General features: G+C 35.5%; 1 protein-coding gene across 3 annotated transcripts in view; it reads right to left on the bottom strand.

Annotated features, from left to right (window-relative positions):
• LOC119084161 (synapse-associated protein of 47 kDa) overlaps nt 1–16,034 on the bottom strand; it is a 32,602-nt gene that overhangs the window by 6,904 nt on the left and 9,664 nt on the right. Inside the window, exons 2-7 of one of the 3 annotated variants that reach the window (XM_037194014.1) lie at nt 14,998–15,261; nt 5,958–6,040; nt 5,585–5,685; nt 5,373–5,510; nt 5,061–5,304; nt 4,652–4,861 (exon numbers count right to left, since the gene is read on the bottom strand). In XM_037194014.1, the coding sequence (XP_037049909.1) occupies nt 4,652–4,861; nt 5,061–5,304; nt 5,373–5,510; nt 5,585–5,685; nt 5,958–6,040; nt 14,998–15,261 (1,040 nt within the window). The remainder of the gene's footprint in view (nt 1–4,651; nt 4,862–5,060; nt 5,305–5,372; nt 5,511–5,584; nt 5,686–5,957; nt 6,041–14,997; nt 15,262–16,034) is intronic. The other 2 variants (XM_037194015.1, XM_037194016.1) reach the window with 2 other exon arrangements.

The raw sequence follows: 16,034 nt of genomic DNA, 5'->3' as shown, positions 1-16,034 counted from the left end.
ATAAAATTCAACCGAAAGTTCGCTCTGCATTCGAACGGTGAATGAACGGTTCGTTGGATAATTTTGTTGATATAAGAGTTGCGCAAATGATTTATAGCGGCTAATAAAGATAAGTCGACTTACAAATCGAAAATTTATGAGCCACCTCTTCACGCGAAATGACTAATAAATTAAGCTAAGTGAGTATTGTCAGTGCGTTTGCGCAATTCGTCTACTGAACAAAAACGGTCAACGCTGCGAGTGATTGGCATTGCGTTCGCTTTAAACAATTTTATGTTTTAGTTTGAATATGCAGCGCACTGGCTGTGAGAATGGATTACTGGGATACATCTCAATGATTGCGTTGAGTTCAAAATAACCGCGCCCTTCACACTGTACATACATCCAAATAATTATTTTATCCGTTGTTGCAATATGAACTAAACAGTCAGATCGTGCTTACTTTACTGTACTGTACTTCACAAAAATGTGTTCAGTCTGTGGACTAAAAATGCTTCACAATTTATAGACTTAATAAAAGCCGGAAATGTTGTCTAAATCTGGTTATCACAGTAAGTCATATGTTGATGTTAGAAATGCAGTGAAGTGCTGCTAATTCTGCACAAGATCATTTCGACGTAATCCTAGTAGGTCGAAGGAAAATGTTAAGACCAGTTGTGCCTGGTGAATCAAATTTTCAACTATTCGACTAGTCGGATCACATTTAAATTTCATTCTTCATGTGGCACAAGACTTACCTCCCGCGGTAGGATTCGTTCGCTGCTCCAATAAAAGATTATTAGAACAGACATTTTTTGTCTAAGGTAGAGTAACAGTAGGTTACAAGTCGACACCTTACGAAAATCTGGTGAGAATTTGTGGGCACAAAATCTCAATCTTCATTCCCTCTGCGTTCGTCAAAATTTACGAAGAAAATTTCGAAAATGTTTGGAACTTTATGCTTTTGTTATACGTAGAAATGTATGAGGGCCTTCGGACTATTGTCTTTGGAAGGAAATAGGTCGCAAAGCAAATTGAGCCCTTGAAACACAAAAAAATTCATTTTAATTAAAAAGAAACTCAACATTCATATTGTTGGCAGAATAATAAAGAGACCTGGACGACTGACTCATACATTGTTTGTAATTGATTGTGGGTTAGCCGTGAGGTAAACGCTTTATACAAAAGTCGTTGAAATGGAAACAATATACAGACGAAATGACCATAAATGTAAACAATTGAAGGTAATCATAAGGCTTATCAAAAAGCTTCCAGTTACCATAGATTCAGACAGATTTCCACCATAAAAAAGTTTTTTTTTTACATTTTTCTCCATTTTCTCGTATCAAATTGTTTTGTTTTCTATTTTCACATTTTTAGTTAAAATTCTCATGGAAGCACTCAACACATTTTCGTACCTATACAACAACGAACGGAAAAAGTTACCACCAAAAAAAAAACAGTATTTCCATTTACTAAAGTTTCTCACTCTCAATTCTCGCTTATATTTTCGCATCGCTTTTCCCATTATTCACTGCAACGTCGTTCATATTATACCAATTAATGCTTTTCCCCGACACACAAAATGGTTATTAAATTACTGAAATAAAACCGCTTCAATGTACAATCATTCCACTGGAACGAAAGACTATGTGCAATATAGAGCCATTTTTCTGTTTAAAAATAAAATAAAATTTAAACCAACCCGAAAACCTCATCCCACCAGGTCCCTCTGATGTAATAATAGAAGTTGTTCGGTTAAACACGATAAGGTGCTAAATAAAATTGGTTGTACCATTTCGACGTTGTCGAATCATTTTATATATTACCCACATTGCCAGTGTTCGGCGAATTTATATTAAATAATGAACGGGAGAGAGAAAGGATGTTGAGAAACTTTATTAAATTGAATTATAAGGAAATGAAAATGACAAACAGTGAATGGGTTCTCTATGCTATCTAACAAAAAAAGGCAAACAAACGAAATGATCGCGAATATTATAAAACATTGTTGAGTATACGAAATACAGTTTCAGAAAGTTTTATGAATGTTATATGTTGGATGGAGGTGGGAAGGGATTCTTGTTATGGGATTTAATTCGAAATCATTTAAAATTATAAAAAAGGAAAACAGCGGGGAAACTTTGAACAAAATAGATTCGGGGCTCATTCAATTCCAAACTTAAAATAATCTTGGCTTTAGCAGACGTTTAACTCCGGTTGGGTGGCTTTGTTTATTGTCATTCTTTTGACGGAAATAGTTCAGTTTTCCGTCGAACCGTTCGATGTGCAACAGGTTCTTAAAAAGAGCTATGAATCCTCCATACTTTTACTCCATACGCACGTTGAATTTTTTTGTTCCCCGTTCGTATGGGTCTTGTTTACAAAGTATGTCGTGCACCAAAGCGGCAAAGGATGTAGATTTCAGTTACAGAGTGTGACCGGGAAGAATGGGTTTTGGTGTTATAGTTATCAGAGACCCTTTCGCAATAAAATCTTCTCATGACCGCTTCAACGGTAGCTCTATATTAGTTATTTATCACAATCCTAGCGACCATATTCTCGCCAATTTTGGTAAATCAATCAAATTTACGAAAGTCTACGAACTTTCCTTTTAATTCTTTTATGGATTTTGGGTAGGAGTGTGTAAAGTTCAGCATTTTTAATCGCCTTTCAAGTAGTACTCCACTCCACATACACCCGTGTTCAGGAATCTATCATTTGTTAGCAACAGCTACGGAAAAAATATGCAAAGAGCTCTGGTGTTGTCTTATATTTGAAATTGTATACTGAAACTCATGAAGTAAAAGATTTTGTATGAAACACAAACAGGTAAAACCATCAGAAGTAGTAGATTTTATGTTTGTTCCGAATACCGGTTACCATTTGTGAAAGGTTAATTGGTTGAGTCGTTCAATGTGAGCTAGCGACTGAGATTTAAACCGTTTTCAGTACGCCATTTATGAACTTCATTAACATAATTGGCAATTATTTCGTTTAACGAAGTTACTTCATTTAATCCGGTTTCCTGTTACTCAGTTTATTGAAATAAAAAACGAATTCGAAATGAATAAGCAATTTTTCAGCAGCAAATTTATATTCTCGTGCAAAAAAGTTTCACATTTTCTCTATTGAATTATACCTTGAAAAAGAAATATGAAAATTGCAAGCGCGTATTGTATGTTCCATGAAATATTTAAAATTTTGTTTATGCAAAGTGGCGTTCATTTTAACGAATTTATTGCGAGATTGTTTGTTGTATATTGTTATGCAAATACGCAAAATGGAGTGCTCTATAATCAGGGTCTGAATGGAATCGATTTCCAATATTTCTCACTAGACAACGAAGTCCATAGTCAGTTCGAATTCAAAATTGGCTTAAATCGGCATACGTGTTGCTATCGACAAGACGAAATTTCGAAGGAACTACGTCCTTCGGGATGTTGCAACTTTTTAGAAGCTTAAACCATTGAGAAGTTACAACTCTTGATGATACACAAGTTGGGTAGTTTCAAATCTTGAATAATTACAACCCTTGGGTAGTCACTACTCTTAGGTAGTTACAACTCTTGAGTAGTTACAACTCTTGGATAGTTACAACTCTTGGGTAGTTACAACTCTTGGGTAGTTACAACTCTTGAGTAGTTACAACTCTTGGGTAGTTACAACTCTTGGGTAGTTACAACTCTTGGGTAGTTACAACTCTTGGGTAGTTACAACTCTTGTGTAGTTACAACTCTTGTGTAATTACAACTTTTGGGTAGTTACAACTTTTGTGTAGTTACAACTCTTTTGTGTAGTTACAACTATTGGGTAGTTACAGCTCTTCGGTAGTTACAATTCTTGGGTAGTTACAATTCTTGGGTAGTTACAACTCTTCTGTAGTTACAACTCTTGGGTAGTTACAACTCTTGGGTAGTTACAAATCTTGAGTAGTTACAACTCTTGGGTAGTTACAACTCTTGGGTAGTTACAACTCTTGGGTAGTTACAACTCTTGGGTAGTTACAACTCTTGGGTAGTTACAACTCTTGTGTAATTACAACTTTTGGGTAGTTACAACTTTTGTGTAGTTACAACTCTTTTGTGTAGTTACAACTATTGGGTAGTTACAGCTCTTCGGTAGTTACAATTCTTGGGTAGTTACAATTCTTGGGTAGTTACAACTCTTCTGTAGTTTCAACTCTTGGGTAGTTACAACTCTTCGGTAGTTACAACTCTTCGGTAGTTACAACTCTTTTGTAGTTACAACTCTTCGGTAGTTACAACTCTTCTGTAGTTACAACTCTTGGGAAATTAAAACACCAAAAAGCTATCGAGTAGCTACAATTCCTACAGAGAAGCTAATAATTTTGAGACTTTAACACAATCGATGCTATTAGGTTTGGAGGATTCATTAGTACAAGATTCAGAATATTAGATTCTTTTAGTTCCAGTCAATGACACAATTTTAGAGTTTTACTTCGCAAGCGAGACAATTGTGACGACAGAAGCCATGATCAAGAACATCGGTCTGTTTGTTAGTATTATTTTATGAACGACAGTAACTGATACAAGGCTGTATAGTAGCAATTCCAATACTTCGTTAGGCTCTCTGCCACAAACGCTCACCATTGTCATCGTTCCTCATAACAATTTCTGATAAAATAATAAAATAAAAACAAAATTCTTACCATCTTTACCAGCCTGTTGTGCTAGCGTATCGATGCCTAATTTTTTCATACCAGCCTTAACCTCTTCTAAGTCTTTGTCATTGGTTTGGAATGTGTCCGATACAAATTCAGTTTCGCTTACTGTACGATTTTTCGTCACAGTTGCACCGCTTGCCGTCACACTGTTAACACCTGAATTTGTCTCGGTTGATGTGGCGGATAATTTCTTTGCTAATAAAATCAAAAATAAAATGAAAATAAAAAATAAAAAAAAACGGAGGAGCCGGGGGAAAAGGTATATATTGGATTGACGAATGATGGACAAATGCAATTAACTGACAAAAGCGATATATCGAATCGGATGGTAAATCGATTTGCTCTATATTGAAAGACCGAATAGGAAAAAAAAATGTGAAAATCTACAACGTACCTTCATCATCACCACCACCGTATCCAAGTGTACCCAAATCACTCGCCTGACAAATGAGTGACACACGGTAGAAATAATTCCTCCAGAAATTCTCCTCGGTTATTATTTTCGGTACCAATTCAAAGCGCATTTTTTCTAGTGCTGAATCCTCGCCCATAATCGCAACAGCAACTGGATATGAAATGTCGTAGTTGAAGTCAAAATCAACGCCGGCGGGAGGTGCTCTTACGAAATTACGACGATCCTTTAACGATAAAAACAGAGAGAAAATTAAGCAAAACCGACTCGCCGACAATGTGTGGCTGTACAAACAGATGACAATCCTATGATTTCTTCTTTGACTTTTTCTTCATTTTGGTGTCCTATCCATGGTGCAACAGCTGCATCTGCACCGCCTTGTTGCCCTTTAATAAATGCCTCCTGTTCTTTGCTAAATTCGCCCAAAATACTCTGCAGAACGAATTGAAAATCGAATTTAATCAAAACTGGTCAACAACTTCACAGTCACATTCAGCTTCACTCACATTATCTTTGACGGTTTCCTTTATTTTTGCTCCAGCTTTGTTCACGGCTGAATACAAAAATGATCCGAAATTCTTTGCACCCTGTGTTACCTTCGTTGTTACTGTAATGGAATTTAAATAGAAATTTGATTCCATTCGTTCGTTCATGCACGGCAGAGTGAAAGTAAACCTGGCAGGAGCGGTTCATTATTGAAACGTCAAATGAGGGACCTAATACACTTTTCATACTGAACTCAAATGAACACTGACGTAAGTTGAAAAATTTAATTCGCAAAAAACAAAGGGCTACTAGACTATTCAGGTCCCTAGTCAAACAAGCGCTCCTGCCTGGGTTACTTTTACTCTGCCGTGGTTCATGGCTTCAAATGTTTACCCATTCCAACTTGTCCAGCCTTTTCCTCTGACGGTGTACCGGCTCCTGGTGATCCTGGTGCTGAATCAGCTCCTTCGGTAGCACTAAAATATAATAATTCAAAACAGGTGGAAATGAGACAAACGTTTTTCGATTTCCGTGAATATGTGATTTGTGTGTAGGATTAGTGGATGTACTCAACATGTCTGGGCGAACTTGAATTGGTATAAGAAGTTGCTGCATATACTAATGTTCTTATGTAGTCAATACAAAACTTAACTTGTTCCAGATCATTTAATTCAAATGTGCCCAAAGTCAGCAGTTTGACGAAATTTTCATAAACTGCTCAGTTTACTCAGAGCTGGTCAAACTGCTACAACCAAATCTATTTTATGTTGAAAGCTGCATCATAAGAGAATTGATGACCCAGGCAGACACTCAAATAAACAATAATTAGTTTTACGAGACTCGTGAAAAACTTTACGTTATCGCTACTTTCTTATACTTTTAGAATTGTCTGCATCCAAAATGCGTGAACGGATACTTTTGATATTTAAGATCTGATCAGGGACGAGGATAATTCATCATTTAAATTTTGTGTAATTATTGACCTTCAAATAGATCCAAAGGAATTTTCTTTTGTCTCAGGAAAAGGAAAGTTTTGTACAGACCTTCAAAAACATTCATAATTCTATAAATTCACATAAATGCCATCAACTCATACTTAGACTCCCATCTGTGTTCAATTGTGTGTGCAGAGGCAATCCATTTAACAGTGGGATTAATAATAATCTTAAAATCTTGTTCGACAACAATGCGAAATTTACCATCGAAACGAAATTCAGGCCCGGTTTGATAAGAATGAAGCAATGAAGAGCTTTTTACAAATTTTCTTTATACAACGCCCGATAAAGGGCTTTTACGAGCCAGTCCGGCCCTGGCGAAATTCAATTTTAATTGAAATTTGTCTGCCAACTGAGCAGAACAATGTCTTCATTCCACTTCAAAACTATTCGATTCAATTTAGTTCACAGTGACATTGGATGCGATATTAGAAATTACGTTGTGCCAATCCACTATATCGATTCACTCCATTATCGCAATGGAGTCATTCAAATTATTCTCTTGAAAAATAAATGTTCATCTTCAGGTCATAAAAATGTGTCAGTCTAAATGGGAAAATGGAAGAACAGCTCTCTGCCGTCTAGCATATTATTAGTTCCATCGATTTTCACAAGAGCCGTTCTTATTTCACGTACAGCACACACAGTATCATTGAAAGAAAATCCTAACAAAAAAGGGTATATCTTCTCCACATCACTCTTAATATGCGGCCGGGGGAAACGGAGGATGTATTGAATATATATCGAGAGACTTTGAGCTCGCACATTATGAAGTTATATGGATTTTCCTAACATATTCAATTCGACCCGTATTTTATGTATGAGTTCAGTTTGATGTTATTAAGCGCATAAATCGATAGACATATACGTGATATGTTCACATATTATTCAACTATGGATGGTGGTGGTTATGTGTCTTAAAATGTGAATATTAGGCAGCCAGAAAATTCGATTGAATGTTTGCTGAAAATAAACCGGAATAAACGATTGCGGTTTTTTCTTCACTTTGCTCTCGCAGCTTCAAAGTTTGAAGGTTTTTTTTTTATTTGTCAAAAAGAAAATTGACTGAATGTGAAAAAGTGGAAATCAAACAAAATGCTTTGAGATGTTTGAGAAAGTTACGGAAGGGAAAATGTCCCCACGTACCCGAGACGAAAGTGTTTGGGTGAAATTGGTTAAAGAAATCGATTTCGTATGAGGAGTATTGTTACGCGACAGAGGAAAATCATTTTTGTACAATTTTGGAAGGAAGTCCGCTGATGAATCATTTGATAAATAATTGGAAAAAATTTCTTTCAAGAAAGAAAAACGTGAAAGAAAACTAGGCAACAAGTGTGTGTGTGTTTCATGATAGAAAATGAACCATACCTATCATTAGTACGTGAGCTTTTGTTTCTACAAAAGTTCGGCTTCTGGGAGTTAGGGATTATTATTCGGAACTTTTTCGATTTTTTTAGAATTTCAAGACATTTTAGGATTTTTTAGAAATTTTCAAGAATTCAAGTGTTCTACCTTCTCAAAACTGCATCATCAACGTTTTTTCGTCTTCAACAAATAAAAATGTTTGGCATGATCTCAGTAAGCAACCGAAAGAAACTTTTGTCATAAATTTCTCCTGTTTCGTAAGTCCTCTTGCAGTAGAAATGACGAATTATTGTGCTACATCCCTAGCCGTATTCTTTCACTTCTTTTTGAGAATGTCAATTTTCCTAGATCCCGGTCCACTCAGTCATTCGAATCCAACACATTTCGAGGCGACGCCCAGCTATTTGAATCTATTGTCCGTTATTTTACTACTGAACGAATACCAACTAGTACCACAACGTTACATTCATCGCATATCCACACCATTTTATGTGCTGATTGAAACGATTCTATCGCTTATCATAATTGAAGTTACCATGATCTTCCTGTGGAGTCAACTGGAAACGTACATCGAATTTGAGGTGAAGAAAATTTGTTCAGTTAATGCACTTAGGAAATGGTTCGCCGTGGAGAGGACGTGTGTTACGTGCTTTACGATTTCATTGAATTTCGGATTTTTTTCGACTGTTGCATGGACTGTAGAACTGTATGCTACGTTACAGAAACAAGTGGCAATGATTTATCGAAACATTTCGGATTTTTTTGATTGTTCAGTGGATTGAGTAATAAATTGCATGTGCGGAAATGTTGGCTGTGCAGCATTTGTATTTTTTAAAACTTCGGATTTGTGGGTATGAAAGCGACGTGTTGTTAATTGCTCGTTTTTATCAATGCCATTGACTGAGTACACTTGGACCCAAACCTTAAATTTTTCATGCAAATGCAATCTTAGGGAGTAAGTGGCATAAAAGATGCGGCATGAAATTGCTGTAATTTATCAAGACCATTCTAACTAAAGTGTATACTACTCGAACCGTGTATGATGCAGTTACGCGTTCGAAAACCTATGACGAGTTGTCGCTCCTGACTTTAAATTACGATGGGATTACAAGATAGACTTCGTTTTAAGTTAAATGGGAATTACATTGGTGTAATTACATTGGTGGTGTAACATTGCCATCTTGCTTGCATTAATTTAATTTCCATTTTTATCTAAAGCTGGATATAGCTCCGGAGACCGACGTCCTAGAAATGTGTTTTAATTTAGAATCAGGCTCTGTAAAATTTTTTTAGCTGATCAATACGACTCCTAGGTCACAAACGCCATGCTGAACGAATCGACCCTCTTGATTGACGCTGACATAGAATAATATCGATTAAATCCGTTTTATGATATCAACGTATTATAGGGATTTACGTGCACACCCGCTCTTCAAACTACAATTTTCCCCATAACATTTTCAGTCAACGTTATGAATCTCACCGGTCATTGTTAATTACAATCGGCTTTTCACTCGGTGAAAGGGTTTTATCTCGATTATCCTACATTTAGGTTTAACAAAAACAATGAATCCAGTGGCTATGTACACAATGGTTTATACTGAACACATCCAATGTTATTGTTGCAAAAGATTTTCAGATCATTATTCCCTTTCCGTAGATGCCTCTAAATTAAATAAAAACCTCAAAATAATTGGATATTGTCTGGCTGTGTGTGTGTACTAAAGGAAAGAGAAAAGAATTAAGTTTCATTTTAGTTGTGTGGTTCTCGGTTTTTGATTAAGTGATGTCGCATTGAGTTGTAAATAGTGTATGTGTGGATAGAATAAAGCAAAATGTTACAAAGTAAATCGAAATAATTGAAAAAGGGAAAATTGAAATGAGATGAACACAGGAGATCATGAAAACTAAAATGAAATTCAATCGAATTTCGGAGAACAAATGAAACTGAATTAAACGAAATTCTTGTCCAGCTAAAGCTAATTTAATTTTCGGCTAAAAACTTGGTAAGCTTTTCGGAACCAACGTGCACAAAAATTTAAAGAAAGCACAAAGGAAATCAGTTCGTTTTTGTCGATGCTCGCACAAAATTTCCCGGTATTAATTTAGCAGCCGCAACAAACGAGCAACATTTTAGACAAACACTGATGAATAAGCGTCAGAAAAATCGTTCAGGCTGTGGGCGATTTATTTAAGAAAATTTCGGCGAAAAACATTTTCAGCCACAAATTATATTTGATGTTAACTCTCTGGTCTGACATGCTCAGATAGCGTTTCCTTTTGACATTTCGAGCGGGTTTTCAACACAATTTTCTGACAGAAGACAGAATTACATACGCGACAACATGTTACGGGATGAAAACTCTGGAAATTTTGGTAGAAGAAAATCCAAGGCTGGTAAATTTCAAAGAATTTCAATTTCGATTTTGTTGCGATCGTCTGTGACTTATCATTCGTAAAAGTCTACACTGACATGAAAGAAATTTCCTTTTATCATTTTCCTGCTCGTGTTACGAGTATGAAAGTTATTACGGATTCCATCCCTTTTAATACCGAATGACGTATTTGCATGTGAATAGCTCCATTTAATAATTAATTCCGAGTATAACATGTAAGGGCTTCTCCGTCAGTGGCAAACATTTATGGTGATGAAAATAAATGGAGGATTTTCATGCAAAGCATGGAAAATTAGCACTCTGCCACCACCAATCACATGGAACTTTTGTTTTTTTTTTTTTTTTTAGAAAAGTAAACTGTCTGCAATATTAACAATATTCTGTAAGCAGTGGTGCACGCGTCCAAGTTAACATCATCTGAAGGTTCAACAAGCTACTCTAAATGCATTTTCTACTAGCAATCCAGTATGCTTTATGTAAAAAAGAAAATCGTTTGTAATGCAAAAACGTGTCATGAAGCGACGAAGTGGCTAATTTTTCAGATAGTAAAAAAAAGAAAGCTACGCAGCATGCACAATAGTTTATGTTCTAATTGCAAAAAAAAGGTGTAACCAATGCAAAGTAATCGTAAAGGATGTGTCGTAACAAGAAATAATTCGTAAAATGTACAGAAATGGTTTTGCTTATTTTATTGGATGGTGTGAAAAATAGAGTGGTTGTTGGTTCTGCTGGGACTATTTTTAGGAATTTTTTTTTCCATATTGTCCTGAATTTTCACACATTTTCCAGTATTTTACAACATTTTTACAAATTTTTACAAAAACATTTTTTTTTGGAAAATTAGGGAAAATCTAGGAAAAGTCAAGAAAATGTGGGGAAATGTTTTCCAAAAAATAGTCCTTGATTTTTGTACAAATTTGAATGATTTTGATGGGTCTAACTGACAACTTCAAAATGTCCTCAATTTGGGAATGATAAGTAAATCCTGATGATGGTACCAGATTTTTCCTCTAAGAGTTGCGGGAATCGTTAATAATTTTTACAGTGGCTCATCACTACAATTGGTTAAATTTAAAAAAGATAAAAGTTGAACTTGCGAAGATTGTTCTGTTAAGTTAATGGACCCGCTATAGCTCTGAAAGTCACATATGGGCACATTTGGGTATGTACTTTCCAAATGTGAAGTCGGTTTTGACGTAGGTGCTAATCCAACGGAGAATGTACCGTCCAAACTTTCACATTTCACATTTTTTTCACTTTTTTTTTCTCACAGGTGTGAAACAAATGTGAATCACATTATTTCACATTTCCACATTTGATTGGTAATTTTGTTGTGACACTCATAAATAGTACAAGAAATGTGACAAATGTGCCATATCTAGGCCGATGACAGTCAAAAGTGGTCAAAAAATGACCGAAAAGTGTTTTTTTCTGTTTTTTATGCTAATTTAGCTGTAATTGTTTTCTTGCGATGGAATCATCAACTAATTTATAGTTACTGGGTAAATAGTGTCACTCTCAAGCTTTATGTAACTGATGTAAAGAAAGTTTGACGTAAAATATCTCCGAAAAAGAGCCAAACATTAAATTCCTTTGGGCTGGTCTTTTACTTAACACTTTCACACTGTCGACTTTATTGTCCATTTACTCAACAGAACAATCTTTGCAAGTTCAACTTTCATCTTTTTTAAATGTGGGATTTAACCAATCGTAATGATGAGCGCCAGTACAAATAATTAACGATTCCCGCAACTCTCTGCGAAAACTCATTGAAAGACAAGGCTGTGTACAGTTTGGGGAGACATCGCCATTCATCTAAAAATGACACCTAACGGTAGCAAAAGTATGAAAGTGGGGTGTGATCTCGTAACTAATAAAATGAAGGGAATAGCCGAAAAGTGAACAATGCCATATTTTATTTGTATGTAACCGATGTACCAGGCAACCAACCGCCCCACAAAATAAATTAAAATTTCTAAGTTCTTGAGCAAACATTAAATGAAAGTCGTTTCTGGTTTTGTGAGTTCTTTTAGTTATAATTTTCTAATGGATTTCCTTCAAGTTTCACTGAGCACAAACTTGAACTTTTTCCGCAACTTTTGCAATTTTTTCACCGCCAACCCACACATTTCCTTTCAAAATATATCTTTTTTGTATGTGCTATCTTTGTGCATATGGCAGTTGATATCCCTTTATGCTCTGAGACTGAGATAAACAATTTTAAAACGAGTTACATGTAGCCTTTCTTCACAAACAGACAGTGTATCATGATTAAAATCTTTGAACCTGTAATTAGTTTTGTTCAACGTCTTTAGTAAAGACTCTTTACTGACATTTACTTCATTTGTTTTGATATAGACTTTACTGTGTAAATGTTGTGGCGTTGTATTTTTTGCTACATAGAAACAGGTTCACTTTTTATGTTTAAAAACAATCAGTTTCTTATGAACTACTATGTAGAAAGAGAACATTAGACAGCCGTCTGAAAAATCGATGACTCTATTATGTAAGGATCATTTTAAACTGCACCCCTGGCATTGATATGAGCGAGCGTGGTCTTAATGAGTAAAATAGCTTACGTAAATGTTTGAATCTGTCACATGTTGCGTTGTGTGATTGCAGCCATTGTCTTCGACTCGGGATGCATCGCTCACACTTGGCCACATAAAAGGTTCCAGGGACGTAATCTACTATCATAACCGGACTGGCTACCTATTGGCCCTTCGGGCGGCTATACTACTCAATCAAGGACATTGTGGAATTGTCAGTGAAGCCGATTGAATCATGAACCACTCTTAATATTGGTGTGTGTGTGCAAGGTGTGCAAATTAAAAACAAAAATCAAAAGAAAGGATGAATGAATGTTAAATGCTACAAACATGGAAGTATGATATCCATGACAATTTCGCCTTGCGGCTAAATTTGTTGGTCGCACTCGCACAGCTTTTGAATTTCTCTCTTTTTATGTGTGTCTGAATCAATTCGTCGACCCATACAGATTATCGCACAATGTAAAATTGATGATGGATATGATATTTCAACGTGTCTGTACTAAAAATGTTACGGTGATGGTTTTGTCTACATTTTCATTTCTTTTTTCATCAACAAAAAAATTATATATGAACGATAAATGGGCCATACATAAATGAGGGTCGCGTTTTGAAATGAATAAACCAAGAAATTTCTTTTTAGGTAAATCATATGTACAAAATGATTGAAAATCAAAAATTGGATTTACTTTTCCTTTTTACAGTAATTTTTCGATTCAAATCTCCAGCGATCACAAATTAAGGTTCACTTTTTCATATCCTGTCTGAATCGAACTCGTGTTAGGTCAATGTTACTATACATGTTTGTTAACGTTTACAGTGTGTGTGGAACGTATTCAGATCGACAATGGATAGAAAGCTGAAATTCTACAGTGAGATCCAACATTAGGCTTACACTTTTATGATTTTGCTTCAGCTGATGGTTTGGAGGTTTTCATACGTCTCCATGGAAACATACTTCACTGTTTGCTTGAACGAAATTTAATCAAAAAATTTTGCACCTCTGATTTCTCTTCCTATTTAACTTTTTTGGTTCATTACAAACAACTTTTGTTCGAAGAGTAGGGTGGCGCAGCCTGCCTTTGGAAATAATGTTTCATCGATTTCCATACATTTTCACGAGGAGCGTGAAAGTAACGAAAATAAATCTCCTCAGTTCCACAGTTCTTAACAGTGTCTTAAACTGTCCTTTCATAATGGTACCCGTTGCTTTTTGTCTCTCTATTTCGTTTGACAGCAGTGCAAAGGGTGAAAGAGGTTAAATGTAACGTAGGTAACTGTGGAATTAGTAGAGGAGATTTATTTTCGTTACTTTCACGTACTCTTCGAACAAAAGTTGTGTGTAATGAACCAAAAAACTTAAATACAAAGAGAAATCAGAGGTGCAAACATTTTTGATTAAATTTGGTTCAGGCTCACCGTGACTTCTGTATCAACAACTTTAATAAATTTGCTTAAATTTTCCAAATATGGAAAAATTTCAACAATTTCAAAAATTGTGCATAAATTTCCCAAAACTTACTTTTTCAAAAGCTTTTTTCGCTAATTTTGGAAAAACATGGCAAATTTTGAATCAATGAATGAAAACAGAGTAAACGACCGGTTGAAACCGAAAGGAAAAAGTGTAACCTTAGTGTTGAATCTTACTGTAATGGTACTGTATTTGTGATCACCGGACCGCAATAATTTTTATGATTTCATTATAGTCAATGAATGTAACAAAAAATGAATAAATGGCCAGAAGCGTTCGATGAGCTTTGCTTTGTTTCTACTGTTTTCTTTTTGTAATTTGTACAATTTATACAAGTAAATTTGTTCGCAAAACTCGTTTCCACATTGAATGAATTTTTAATGCAATTGGATTCCCATTGGATTCAAAAGACACAATCAGCTAAAGCTCAAGGCCATCTTAAATAAATAAGAGAACAAAAAAAAAGAAAACAAAACAAAACAAACACGAAACGAAATAAACGAGAAAAATCTAAAACTAAATTTCCATATTACACCTAAATCAAAAAGGAAAATTAACGAAAACAAAATAACGGAAACCAAACCAAAATCACTGAGAAGAGAGACTGAAAAAAGAATACCATTTCCTTTTCTGCCGTCATTAATGCAGGGCCCATACCTAATATACCTAGATCTGTCCTCATCGTCGACAGCGCCGGCAACATCGCCAGCATTCTCCGATACAGCCAATGCTTCGTTTGTTACACCCTCATCACCAGCTGCGTTTGCACCTTTTCGAAGGCCCGGTATGGATGGCATTGAAGGCATGGCTGGCATAGATGGCATAGCAGGCATTGATGGCATCGTCGGAATGGCTGCATTACCTAACCATCCACTCATTTGCGATTTGACATTTGAAAACATTCCGCCGGATTTGGTTGGACTGTAAATGAACAACAGAAAGCACATCAAATTTGGAAATTGAATTTTTAGCTAACAATTTGGTTTATCTTAAAAATACACAGAAGAGGCAATTAACATTAAAACTTCTTTCCACGAAACGTTCCTTATACTGATAGGACTCTTGTGTATCGTTGTGGAGACTGCGCTCTGTCATTTACTTTCGTTGTTTGGAATTAAAATTAGGGTAAGAATCGTGGTGAGAATGACACAAATTTAGTTTCTCAATGCAGACAAACTATACACAGTCAGTATAGCTGATTAAGTACATGTCACAACACCCACAAGAAGATGAAATATTTTATGTTTGTTTAGAGACTCGGTGTTTTCGAGTTGATTCAAGAGTGTTGTGCGACACATAATGAACTGTAAAAGATGTTTTCCAAAATATTTGTTGTCATTAATGAGTGTAGACAGTAGACATGATGTATGGAGTCCTTTTTACCATAGTATTATGAACGGTTATTTGTTCTAATCCTCGACTTTAGTCTGTAGCCATTATGTATACGAAACAAATTAACTGACGAACCTAAGCGTACGAACTTAATACGTGTACGTCGGTCGTATTCTTTTTTTAAGACTAAGATGAATATTGTTGCCTAATTAGATTCATAACGAACAGCATACATAACTCATAAGCCGAAAACTAGCTGGGAACATAATCCGAATTTCATTCAGTCAAATCCTCATTTGATCTCTGTACGAACCCAATGCAAACGCTCATGATTTATTCAACCGGCACTCTAAAAACTTATT

This window comes from Bradysia coprophila, unplaced genomic scaffold, assembly GCF_014529535.1.
Source record: "Bradysia coprophila strain Holo2 unplaced genomic scaffold, BU_Bcop_v1 contig_732, whole genome shotgun sequence".
Lineage (NCBI taxonomy): Eukaryota > Metazoa > Arthropoda > Insecta > Diptera > Sciaridae > Bradysia > Bradysia coprophila.
The sequence above is the reverse complement of the archived record's forward strand: the minus strand, read 5'-3'. Positions and strand labels throughout refer to the sequence as shown.